The 13275-nt window shown below is 33.9% G+C and overlaps 1 protein-coding gene across 3 annotated transcripts in view; it reads left to right on the top strand.

The window, feature by feature from the left end:
• LOC116301818 (uncharacterized) overlaps window positions 1-13275 on the top strand; it is a 59691-nt gene that overhangs the window by 24047 nt on the left and 22369 nt on the right. For all 3 annotated transcript variants that reach the window (XM_031710939.2, XM_031710938.2, XM_031710945.2), the window contains exon 5: window positions 2490-3155. In XM_031710939.2, the coding sequence (XP_031566799.1) occupies window positions 2490-3155 (666 nt within the window). The remainder of the gene's footprint in view (window positions 1-2489; window positions 3156-13275) is intronic.

The raw sequence follows: 13275 nt of genomic DNA on the forward strand, positions 1-13275 counted from the left end.
ACTGAAAAGTAATGATCTAAAGTATCTTTAGTGCTATCTTAAGGTCTGCGCTTGCGCGAGGTTTTTGCAAAACAAAAAAAGATGAAGACGCGCATTAAAACAGTAAGCAGAGCGTTAAAATAAAGGCGTATAAGTTCGAGGCATTTAGTCTGAGTTAGCTATGAATAACGCCATGACCAGTCATAAATATATTCGAAGACTGTACTTGATATGATCAAATTAAATACCTTTATTTCAATTTATAATGGTTGAATACTGACGCAATCGTGAAAAAGACAACTGAATAAGTGGTTTTTTAAATGAAATGTCTGAATATGCGTGTAATAATTTTATGTCTGGTCAGGCGGGATGTTTGCCCGTGTACTGCCTGCTACAATCAATCATCGACTTCTTTAGTATAGCAATTCTACGATTCAGAGCAACAGAACGTTTGTCATTTAAATTCCACTCTGACATCTTGTTAGCATCACTATTAAATATTTAATTATTTCGACGTCTAAATTATTAATTTTCGCTTCAGTGTTTTCTCATGACTGGAAAACGAGCGGTTTTAGTTAGTAGATTTTTACTTTAAAACGTCCAAATTTTCTTTCTTCTGGACATATAATAACGATTGATGATATGAGGGTACTAAAGAGATTATGACTTGTCTTTTCACTTGACAAGAAAAAAATATCTTCATCCATGAAAATTCATGAAAGTGAAAAAACAAACGATTTGTAAAGAATATTATATTGTGAAGTATTTTCAATAGGTCTCACTTCAAAAAGACTTTAGTTTCCCTCAACGGGCTATTTAGACTTGATAAAGCGACACCGAGAGTTTATTTTCAATTAACTTTTGACTAGTTTTGTGCTGTTTGAAAAGAGTTTATCACTGGTGGCCAAAGAAACAGCATGTTTCTGGCATCATTTTTTAAAGAGCATTTCTTAAAACACAACATCTTGAAATACCCAAGACTTCAATTTGGAATATTTATTGGTTTCATTTGAAAGATTCAGTGTAATGTTTTAGAGTCTTATCAGAGGTTTTTGATTCGATTAAACTCGGGTCGACGATTTGTACATCTGTGCCCCTTCTCAAAGATAACCCGCTAAAGATAATATTTAAGGAATAATAAAAAGTGCCAGTGCAAAATAACATAATTCTTGTCGATCATAGTTAAATATACATGCAACGCCGGGTACCGTGCGTTCTTCAAAACTGGTGCTTTGATGATGATTATTTAATCAAACTTTAATCAGGTACAACACGCATCAAGAAGATCGAGTTTTCTTTGTAATATAACATCACATTTTAATGGAATAAAACTATAAAAACTAGATGATGAAAAATATTAAATAGAAATAAGGAACTAACTTATTTTGAGCGTTAGGAACGGACTGCTACAAGAATCTTTTACTGTTGCAACAGAGAAGTGCGTTATATTTTAATTTTTGAAACAATTTCTTCTCTACAAGAACATTGACAAATTCTACATTTTTTTTTTTTTTTTTCAACGGGAAAAATAGTCAATACTTTTTTTTTTAAAAGTTCTTTTTTTAATCCAGTCATAACACTTTGCCGCATAGATACGGCTACAGTTTTGGCTAAAAATAAATATCTTTTTGATAAAACAAACCGCCTTTTAAATATTTTTCTATGGGCATAGAAACCGACTGAGACCAGTAACAAAATAAATCATTTTCAAATTACTGCAATCTAAAACTTATGCCAATTAAGAATTACGTTTTTTTTCCAGTTTAACTTAGTTATCTTAGTCGTTTTTCATGGCCGAGCGAGGCAAGATGATGATCATGTTTCTATTTTTGCCTTATTTGTTTTCGTTTAGTTTTGAAGATTTCGCATATGGGCAACAAAAAGATCTTGTTTAATATTTCTCTGTTGCTGTGTAGTATTCATGCCTTCAACTTCTTATTCAATTTGAATACACTTATTTGGTTCTTCAAACACCTGCTAAAATCGACTTTTTGTTTCAAACATAACTAGAAAAATCCAAAAGAAATTCTGAATAGAAATTACGATTTTTCGATTAGAAAATTTCGTTTTTACTTTGTTTTATGCCGATTATCATTGTGAAAATCGAAATGTAATTTGTTGAGCATTTCGTGCTGGCAGCGCGCCGTTACATCATATGAAATGTTGTGTGACAGCTCAGCCGCTCTCTCTATATATATATATCGTTCCAAATAGTATTCTTGGCAGAGAGTGAGATTCGAGGCCAGTTATTCGCTATTTTAACGCATTAGCGAAAACAAATACCTTTACTTTGCATAACAATCATTAACACAATAATATGCTACAAATGCTTGCCGGGCAGAGAATAATTATTTTTCTTATCTCGACTGGGAAGTGTCATCATTGCTGAGACGAGTGGCCGGTAGCTGATCTCCTGATTGATATCACAATGCCCGATAACAGTTAATCTAAAATGAAGTGGAAACTTTTAGTAAGTGTTTTTTGCACTGTTCTTTCTTTTCCTACTACAGAATGGTACAACAGTTCGGTGAGTTATTGGCCTTTTGAGAGTTTCTCAGACAAGATCATACGAGACTGGACTGGAAATAATAACGGAAAGATTAACGGAACGGTTCGCTCGGTAAACGGAATAGTTGGATCTGCCATTGAATTAACGGGAAAATATTCATGGATAGATTTTGGTCTTCTTCCGGAAACCTGTTTGAACCAGCCTGACGCCTGTTCTGAGGGATTTACTATAGCATTCTGGCTTAAACTGCCCACGTTTGAGGGCAATAAAATCATAGTTCAACTTGGACAGAATCGCCACTCAAGGGGATTCACCGTTTGGACAAGACGTAAAAAAGAAAAGAAAATCAATTTCAGCGTGAACGGCAAGCATCTAAGCTTTCACTCCATGCTGAACTGGCCCGCAACCTACTGGACCCACGTAGGATTAATCTGGAGAAAAACGGAACAAAATCTCGGGATTTATTTCAATTGTTCACTAGTTGGAATTGGCGGGGTCAAGAATGCCAGTAAATCGTCAAAAACTGCGAAGTTGAGTAAAGTGACATTAATGGTGGGAGCAAGCCATGGGCACAACAAAAATGCTCATATGTTAATGGATGAATTTGCAATTTGGAACCGAACTCTAACTGAGGATGAGTTATGCAGAGTGGTTGACATCAAAACCGGTGAGTCTAGTTGAACATAAATAATATTTTAATTCGACTTAATTCCATCTTGCATGTGAGGCATAGCAGGTCGATGTGTTACTACACAAACACAGACCCACACGCTGAGCTGCATGCAAGCGAATTTTGACAAAGATAAAGAAGGAAGGGTTTGCTAACACTGTTTTTGACGCCCCTACACAGCTGGGTTAAGATTGAAGATTGAAGCATCGCCTGAAGACATTTCAGTTATCGATCAGTTTTCTATTTTGCACCTGCAAGTTGATAACGATCGCCGTTGGTTAACTCATTCGCTTAAACTTAAATCTTCTATATGCTCGGTAGCGATCGAACCTTGATGCGAATAAAATATAGACTTTGACAAATATACTTTTTATTGTTTTTAAAAAGCATTTTCAATCGCTTTTCAGCTACGATTGAGACAGTCGAGTTATCTCCCACGCACACAATGGAGTCATTAAAATGAAATTCGTTTATCATTAATCAAGAAATATCTTAGACGAGTATTTGCTAAGCACATGACGTAAAGCGCGTTATATTCATTCGCGCAATCATTCAAAGTACTTTCTTTGTTGCTGTTGTTTGGCTCATAAAACGAAATCTCAAGTATATCCTTCGATTGCACCTTAGGTCATCGCGGCCTCTCGGGGGAGCGTTGATGTCATTTAACAAAAGATTTCTTACTAGCATCCATTGTTAACGGCACCAAGATGGCCGCCATGTCTTTGTCTTTTAACTCTCTTCAATGGAAATGGTTACATACATCCCATCAATTGGAAATTTTTTTACTGCTTTTGAGAATCCATTTACTATTACCAATTAAGTCTGCTCCTTAAGTGAACCATCTTGTCGCGCCGGAGATTACAGAGATAATATAAAGCGGGCCTCGAAAGCACATTAATGTAAGGTCATCCCAACAGCTTTTGGTCTATTTTCACACCAAAGGCTTTGGGGTGACCTTAAATGAAGATTTACGTAACAATTGGTAAAACCATTCTGCTAAAGCCTTTAATCACTAGCTTACAGTTTAATTACTTCTATTCTAAGACGTTGAAGACTGAGATCAGCTCAGAAACAGATAACTATTCATAAATATCCATTTAAAAGGACATTGAAGGCTGTAAAAAAATAATCAAAATTTATCGGCACCCTGAACAACCTTAGGGCCTCTTAACTCAGTCAAGCCACGATGACTTATCGTCTGGGAATTAAGATTTGAATTCGACGTACCCACGCTATACTTGTATAGTGAAAGGAAAGACTCATAGTTTTAATAAACATTGTAGTGAAAGGAAAGACTCACTGACCGTTCTGGAATGCCATATTCCAAAGTGTTTTTAAAAAACCTACCTTGATATAGTGCACTTTTAAAACAATTTCCAAAAGTCCAAAAGAAGATTTGTTTTCCATTTTTTAATATAAATAAGTATACTATAAGACAAACCCTATTTTTCAACCTCGGTTAGTAATAACATTAAGGCTCTTAAGGGATAAGTAAGCCGCGAGTTTAATAACTCTCGCGTCGCTTCTTTTAGAAGTTTCTTGAAGTGTGATGTAAATAATAAGAAAAAGAGGATGTCTTTCGTTGCAGCTGTGTTAAGGACCCACTTTTATTTCCTATCAGATTTTGTGATATTTTTAGATTTAATGACATTTTGTGATCGCGGGGGGATCGTTTCTGACCTTTTCTTCTTCTCCATTCAAACTATTCTTATTATAAATCTATTGACGCTTCTTTGTAATCATGAATGAATTTGGTCTTTGTTGGAGTTAAATTCATTTGTTTGAGAAAAGATTTATAACGATGCTGGGATGAGAAGACTGACTCCATGCGAGGACTTGTTAGCAAACTGATGATGAGATTTGATTTGTAAATCTAGAAGTGAGAAAAGCGGATCCGGAGAAGCCCAGGTAAAAAAGAGAAAGACAGGAGATTTAAATAAAAAGAATAAAAAAGGAAGAAAAGGGAAAAGAAAAAAAAGAAAAAAGAAGAAGGAAAAAAAAAAAAGAAAAGAAAAGAAAAGAAAAGAAGGGGGAAAAAAGCAGAAGAAGGCTTAAGAAGAAGAGAGAAAAGCAAAATCAAGAGCTCAGGACAGAAAACAGCAAGAGAAAAAGCTGAATATGTATCAAAGATAGATCAGAAAGGAAAGGAATGAGAAGACCATTTTTATTAATAAAACTTCTTGTTGTCGAATGTGGTGCTCTGCTTTATGCCTTCTCTCTGGTTCCGCAAACTGAACTGATCAATATTTCTAATTTCGATTATCTGAGATATATTTATACCTATTTAGAAGAAAAAAGACTCATTATAGCCATTTATATCGTTAACTATGGATATCTGACTTTTTATATTTTTCATTTTATAAAATTTTCCAAACTTACTTTCGAAAAATGGATCATGCCTTCCCTCTGGTTCCGTAAAAATCAACATTTCTAATTTCCGATTATACTGAGATATATATATATATATACATATTTGAAAAAAAGAAAAAAAGACTCGTTATAGCCATTTATATCGTTAGCTATGGATATCTGACATTTCATTTTGTCATTTTTTTAAATTTTCCCAACTTAATTTCGAGAAATCCAACGTTAAATATGGGATTTAACAATGGCAATTTTCAGTACTTATTTCATTCACTGAATTAAAGTTTCAGTTGGATTTTAGAATTTATAATTTTTGCGGATAGAGAAAAACCAAACTATTTAGAGGACTATTTATACCATTGGTCAGCCTTCAATACCAATATAACATATCCCAACAGCCAGGTAATGAAAAGTAGTTTTCCTACCTTGTTTAGCAAAACGAGCCGCTATAATAAATCCCCTGCAACGGCTAGTGGATAGTTTGTTAGACTAATCAATGTGAACCTGAGTATTATCAATAATTTTAGTCTCGAAAGGTTGATGAAATTTCTCAAAGGCTTTGACCAAATTTGAAAAATATTTTCTAATTAACCACAAGATAGCCACTGTTGCAAACTTATGATAACCAAAATAAAGAGGTCGATAATCACGCCACTTTTCTTTTCTGCTTTTTTCTTTGGTTCGTTGTTTCCATTAATTCTAATGAAAATCATGTCTTTTTTTCAATTTTTAGTGAATATATATTAATAATATACAGTCAATGTCATTAACGTTGTCTACGGAAAAAAGATATTTAGATATCTACACATTTACACAGTTAGACATTTACACATTTAGACATTTAGACTAAAAGAAATATCACGTGTTTCCTCGAACGTTCTGGCATAAGACAAACGCTGAAGTACAATTCTCCATCTTAATTCCTCACTAAATGGTCAGGGCATTTTGGATTTTCGATTCACGAGTTGAATTTTACATTTAAAGTTCAGGCTCACTTTAGTCTAAATATGTAAATATGTAAACGTCTAAATGTCTAAATGTGTAAATGTGTAAAAATCTTTTTTTCGGTGGACAACGTTAATGACATTGACTGTATATATTTTCATCACTATTTTCTAGCCTTTAAAAAATTTGAATTTTGGGAAGCAATTTGTTTTGGCTTAGACATTTCAGGTACCTAGACTCCAGCAGTGAGATGCAAATATTTAGTATTTTTAACAGCACATTTTTTCTCAGTCTATACATGAATCATTGAGCAACTAGGTGCCATTTGACTCACTGCCAAAACACTAACCGGGATTCACATATAGTGAAAACAAAGGAATCAAACTTATAAGTCAAGCTTGAACCAATCAGGATTGACGGAGAAAGCAACGAAGCCTATGTGTTTAAGAAAAAACTAAAGTGTTTTGAGACAACAACATTAACTTTAAGGATAAACATGAACCGTCGAGTAAAACTGGGGTAAAATAGAGAGTTTTAGATTTACGTTCACGGCAAACATGAAACGTCAGTTGACCAGTAAAAAATTCTTTTAAATGACTGAAAAAGAATCGCAAAAAAGTCCAAGTAGTAGAAAAACAAAAGAGTAATTGCGCTTGGTGAGAAGGTTTGTAAATAGTAAAGTAAAATACAGGAAAACTATGAAAGCGTGGTCACGTTTGCCGTTTGCGGGGAGAAAAAAAAGTCAATCTAAAACTCTCTAATGATTGAAATCAAGTTTTGTTGCATGTTAGCGCTACAGTGGTCGTCCATTCACCGGTTCCAGTTTTTGTGTTTCATTGGTGTCTGAATTTTAAGAATTTATTAACGGATTGAAAAATGTTATATACCGATTACACCACATTCTACAACAACTTGAACCAATGACTAGGCAAGGCGAATCCGGATTAGAATTTTAGATTTTTTTACGAGACAGCCATCCAACTAGTTTGACAATATTCAGGATTACTTGTATTTTCTTATTGTGTCGTTATATAGTACACCAAAACTAACTTCCTTGTCAGTAATGGCATGTTTACAAATACCCCACTTAATTACTCGATTAGCAGCTTTTGTTGAGCCCAAGATTCTACATTCCAGCGGAGCCCTTAAACAAACGAAAAATATCGAGGCAGAATAAACCAGAAAGAAGTAATACATTTGCAATAACGTAAAAAGAATTCTGATTTCCACGCGGCTTTGAGGGGATTTAGCCTCCAGACAAACGAGTTTTCGCCGATTGTTGAAATAAGCCTAGCCTGCGTGCAGACCGAATTTAACTTTCGTTAACGAGAGTTAAATTCCGACTGCACGCATGTAGTAGGCTAAGATAAGCCAGGCCGGAGACAAATGGGGGCCATATTGAATAGTCGAACCAGGACAAAATATGTCTAATTTACAACCATTCTCAGTCACACGCGCCCTCTAGCGATTATTTTTGTCGCGACGAAGTAGATTTTGGTGGACGTCAATCAAAGCGTTTCCATGACATTCTATAGGCTGCAATACGCTACTTTGGTGATGCAAAATTTTTCTCGTTCAATTCCACTCAGGGCTCAAGTTATCAGAAATTTGTTCAATTAGTATAGGAAATCGCACGGTCTCGAGTGCTCAAATATTCGGAATTGATAGATACGAATGAAGTTTTCAAAAAATTGGATGAGACTTTAGTTGAGTCCAATGTGAAAACTCTCAAAACAACATGAGTATCTATCAATTCCGAATCGTACGAGAAAATCGTGCGATTTTTGCTCATAATACACTCAACAAAATTGAGCAACTCAATTGGGACTCTATAGAGTACAATTAACGATTTAATTGTACTCCTCTTGTCCAATGATAATCGAGTAATTTTGTTGTCTGTATTATATACGAGACAAAATATGGCTCTTCCACACCAAGAACGAGAAGGAAATTGCCCTAGCAAAGTAAAGTATTCTTTTTAATATAAGTGAATGAAAGCCGGCATTCAGTATCTATTAATTTACACTTTTAATATTATACTAATTGATTAGTTTAAGGAAATATCCGAATTAATGTTTAATTTCTTGTTCTGCCGGGTGACTTCCGGGTAGTTATATATTTCAAGACTGTTTCAACCTTCAGGCTAATTTTTGGTGGTTGTTTTTCTCTCAGTCGATTACTTTTATTGATAGAAACAAGCTTTCCTGGATCGTTTTAGTATATATTTTTATTAATGATTTAGGACTATAATAAATTGCATGTATTTATATATATATTTAGATAGCTTATTTATTTTTGTTGATATCTTATTTGCCCCAGGGCGCTTTATGCTTTATGCTTTATAAAATAATTTATGCTTTATGCTGACGAGCTTACCCTGGCAAAACATGTAATTATTATTAATATTATCGATTAATCATGAATTCAGCTTCCTATCAGTATAATAAAGTAAACCCGGCATTTTGTCGCATAGTGATATCAGTGTTATGAACACATGCATCCAACATCAACTAGTCATCAAAATGTTTAATTAATTGTCCTCGACGCGATAAGAGACTCCTAACGTCTTGGCTGCTACTTTTGTCACTAATGATTACGAGAGGGAAATTATCATTTAATGGCCCTATTAATAATTTCCCCCGCAGCAGTTAGTTCTTAGTTATTAGCGTTGCGTGACTGTAGCGATACTGAGGAGGGCAGACTTTCCTTCTTCTTCTTGTTTATTTCTTCGCAAAGCCCTCACAGAAAAACGAGAAGGGCACGGCAGTCTTAGTAGGCAGATTAAGATTCCCGTTTTTCCTTCCCGCAAAAAAACAAACGTGACCACGTTTTCATCGTTTCCCTACATTTCACTTTACCTTTTGTAAACTTCTCGACAAAGACAAGTGTTCTTTTGTTTATCTACTACTTGGAGACTTTTGTGATTCCTTTTCACTAATTTTAAAGAATTTTTTAATGGTCGAGTGACGTTTCACGTTTGCCGTAAACGAGAATCTTAAACTCTCTAGTATTAAGAAAAATACTGCAAGCAGTGTAGGGCCATTTCCTTATATATATATATATATCATTATTGAAAATCTTTGAGAATCATTATTTACTTACTTAAGAATCATTGAGTATATATCTACATATAATATCCCCCTTTTCCTATTGCCTTACTTGGAATTCAACGAAAGACAATAGGAAAAAGGGGGATAGATGTATATAAAATCATGGGATGTATATAAAATCATGGGATATCATCCCTGATATTTTTTTCGAGTTATCTATCACTAAGGCTTTCTGAAAAAAAAAAAAATCATCAGGAATAATATAACAAAATGTTTTATATTATACTTTTGATATACTCGTATATATGTAGTAAGATATTGAAGTAAGATTGCATATGGCTGTATATATATATATATATACACTCAATTGCAGAAACGTTGTAGTATACATTAATACGTATATCTAATTTATTCAGTATATTTAATGATATGCAAAACAGAAAAATCGCTTTATTTATTGTCTGTCAAAATATTTTTTTCTTGCCTATTAGATCGTACAGATTATAAATCAGTTGGTTTTAAGCATTGAAAATGGTTATTTTGCATTATGCATCTCATTAGATATTTGTATAAATGTATACTACAACGTTTCTGCAATCGAGTGTATATATATATATATATATATATACGTTTATTGATCAGATAATCTAGCTATGTTTTTCATTTTTTTTCAACCAATATTTTATATTATTTCATAGTATTCTTTATACACCTAATTCAAAAAACGTTGTCATCGCCAAAGACGATAGGCAATAGGCAATAGGCGAAAAGCTATAGGATATATGTCATTCCAAGATCCAAGGATAGCTGGAATGACTTGTGTTTCTTCTTATTATTCTCTTCAAGAGTATGGATCTTCGTGCTGAGACTGATTCAATGTTCTTTGTAATCAACGAAACCATTTCCATGTCGGAATAACCTATCGCCTATCGCCTTTGGCGATGACAACCTTTTTTGAATTAGGTGTATAAGGTTTTATATTGTAAAGCGCATTGAGATATTTTTGGAATGCGCTTACTAAGAATATTATTATTATTATTATTATTATTATTATTATTATTATTATTATTATTATTCAATCATTATAATTATGCCATCTTAAGTTTTAAAGATATACAAAGAAATAATACTCAAGGGAATGACACGTGGTTTGGAATGGAGTAAAAGAGAAATTGACTGCAAACTTTAACATTATTTTAGTTTGATATGTTAAGATGTTGAGCAAAATATTCATGTGTTCCAATGCAGAATATTCATGTGTTCCAGTGCAGAGTATTCGTGTGTTCCAGTGCAAAATATTCGTGTATACCAGTGAAGTTCCGTGGGATTTTTAACCGTTTCTATTTTTGAAGTCATCTATTCATTTCTTTTCATTCTCGTTGGTGTTTTAAATATTTTGACATATTACGATAAATATTTTAAAGTCTTAACAAATAAGGCCTCTTCGGATTTAATTTAAATATTCTTTCCAAGAGGGACTCACGGAAGGATATACAAATGATTTTCAGGCGTTCTTCCATGTAATCCATCCATACTATTTATCCCATGATGAATTGCATCGCATCTGTGAAGTCAATCAGGGAGGTGGTAAATATACGCTTAAAACACATGCAAAAATTAAAAGTTCTGGGGTTAACCGAGTGATAATAACAGAGTTTAGAGTTTTAAATTTTTAGAGTTTGGTTTTAAATTGCCACATGGTATGTAGTCCAAAGACTATTAAGGCACTATATTTAATTGAAGTATAGCTCTCTGTCTAAAACCAAATTAAATTTAGAGCTTTGCAGAATTTTCAATCATTTTTATTTTGTAGAAGACAGCTTTTTCTACGGTTGTCACTAGATTAATAGACTCAAAGTGGCGATGAAAATGTCGTCTTTCGTACTCTCCTCTATATTAATTTCGTGATCTTTTTGATCAAGAAATACACGGATGAAACGTTGCATGCGATGATAGACAGGGCAGAAAAACGGGTTCGACTTTTATGCGTTAATAAGCTTTAATACTTCATAAACAGGCTTTTTTGGGGCTGATTAACAAAATACCAAAATTTGGGGAAATTTAAGGAATGCGTATTTGAGATATTAACCCCTGAACGTTGGGAGAGATGATATTTTGATCAGCACAAAAACTAACATGTTCTCTAATACCTAGAATTTTGTGAAAAGTTTAAAGCACAAGAGACACGAATCAACGCTAAACGTGTTTTAGCATGAATGAGAGATAAAGGTGGAAAAAAAATTGCGAAAATAGCAGCCTTGTCGTTTTTCTGCTCTGTCGCGATGATGACAAACACCACAAATATTTTTAATCCGAACACTGTTAGCAGAGCTAATGAATGCATAGAAATTTTAAACTTGAATAACGAGTTTAGGTTTGTCTCTCCATGTCAATGGCTCATTGAGAGGAGTGAAGAAAGAAGTGGCTATCCAATTATGGTTTAGCCTTCCTCTTTCTCCCACACAGAATTGAATGTCAAAATTTTTCCAGTTTTCCCAATATTGTTGAGCGAAAAATGGACGACTTGCACTAACAGGTCACGTGACCCTGCCTCTCGCGTTAAACGAGCAGTTGTATAAAAATGAACATAAGGATTGAAAATAACACTTCCACTTTAGTAGAGAGGCTGCGTTTCAACTCAATAATCAAAACAGGAGAAATGACATTAAATATAGTATATTTTATAAGAATTTGCTGGATTTCAAGAGCTTGACACAGCTGCTCGTTTTAAGGGAGTGGGGTGGGGGTAGGTTCACGTGACCTGTTTGTGTAAGTCGTGTCTACATCACCTTCAGTCAGACTCGAACTACATCAAAAGTAAAATGCTAATGGTGTACCTCTTTCCTTGTGCTTTAGTTTATGTTTCAAAGTTTACAGAATTAGTATTTTCGAAATTTGAATTCCAATGTTTCTTTTAATAGATATACACACCTATTTCAATAAAGACGTTGTCATCGCCAAAGGCTATAGGCGATAGATCATTTCAACGTACATGGAAATGGTTTTGTTGAATACAGAGAACATTGGATCAGTCTCAACACTATGGTCCATGTTCTTGACGAAAATAAGAAGCAGAAACACAAGTCATTCCAGCTATTCTTGGATCTTGAAATGACCTACTCCTATGGCTTTTCGTCTATCGCCTATTCCCTAGCTCCTTTCACGATCACAACGTTTATTGAACTATAGCCATGCATTTACAAACCGAATTCTCCGATTCAGACAGCACAATACACAAACTTAATTTCAAGAAAAAAGACACTATGACTTTGTAACGTTTTAAAATAATGGATACAATTTTACTGATGCACTTTCCCTCATACCCACGGGAGTTCTAGTTCATAACACAAGCTATCTCAATTTTTGCATTGGCAGATAACACATAATTTCAATATAGAAGAATCGCTGGCTAAAACTAATGGAAAAAATCATCTCATGACATTCTCTATTAAACTATATAATTGGCTCCTTAAAATTGAAAATTTCTTTGACAAAAACTGATAAGTTTTTCTATCATCAAACTTGAAGTTGAGACAATCCTTGGGACGATTTTTATTAAGGCTAACTAGCTAGATACTGCTGTTTGATTGCCACGATAGCGACGCTATGTCCAATATCTTCTCAGTTGATTGGTATATATGGAATAATCACGGATGAAAAACTTCTAGAATAAACGGTAAGCAATGGACAAATGAAATAATCTGAATAAAGTAAAAGTAAATAGCTGTAGCCTAATGACTACATTACTACGAAAAAAC

The sequence above is a fragment of the Actinia tenebrosa genome, unplaced genomic scaffold (genome assembly GCF_029948245.1).
Source record: "Actinia tenebrosa isolate PJP-AT-01 unplaced genomic scaffold, QUT_ActTen_1.0 PGA_scaffold4__44_contigs__length_22323623, whole genome shotgun sequence".
Classification (NCBI taxonomy): Eukaryota; Metazoa; Cnidaria; class Anthozoa; order Actiniaria; family Actiniidae; genus Actinia; species Actinia tenebrosa.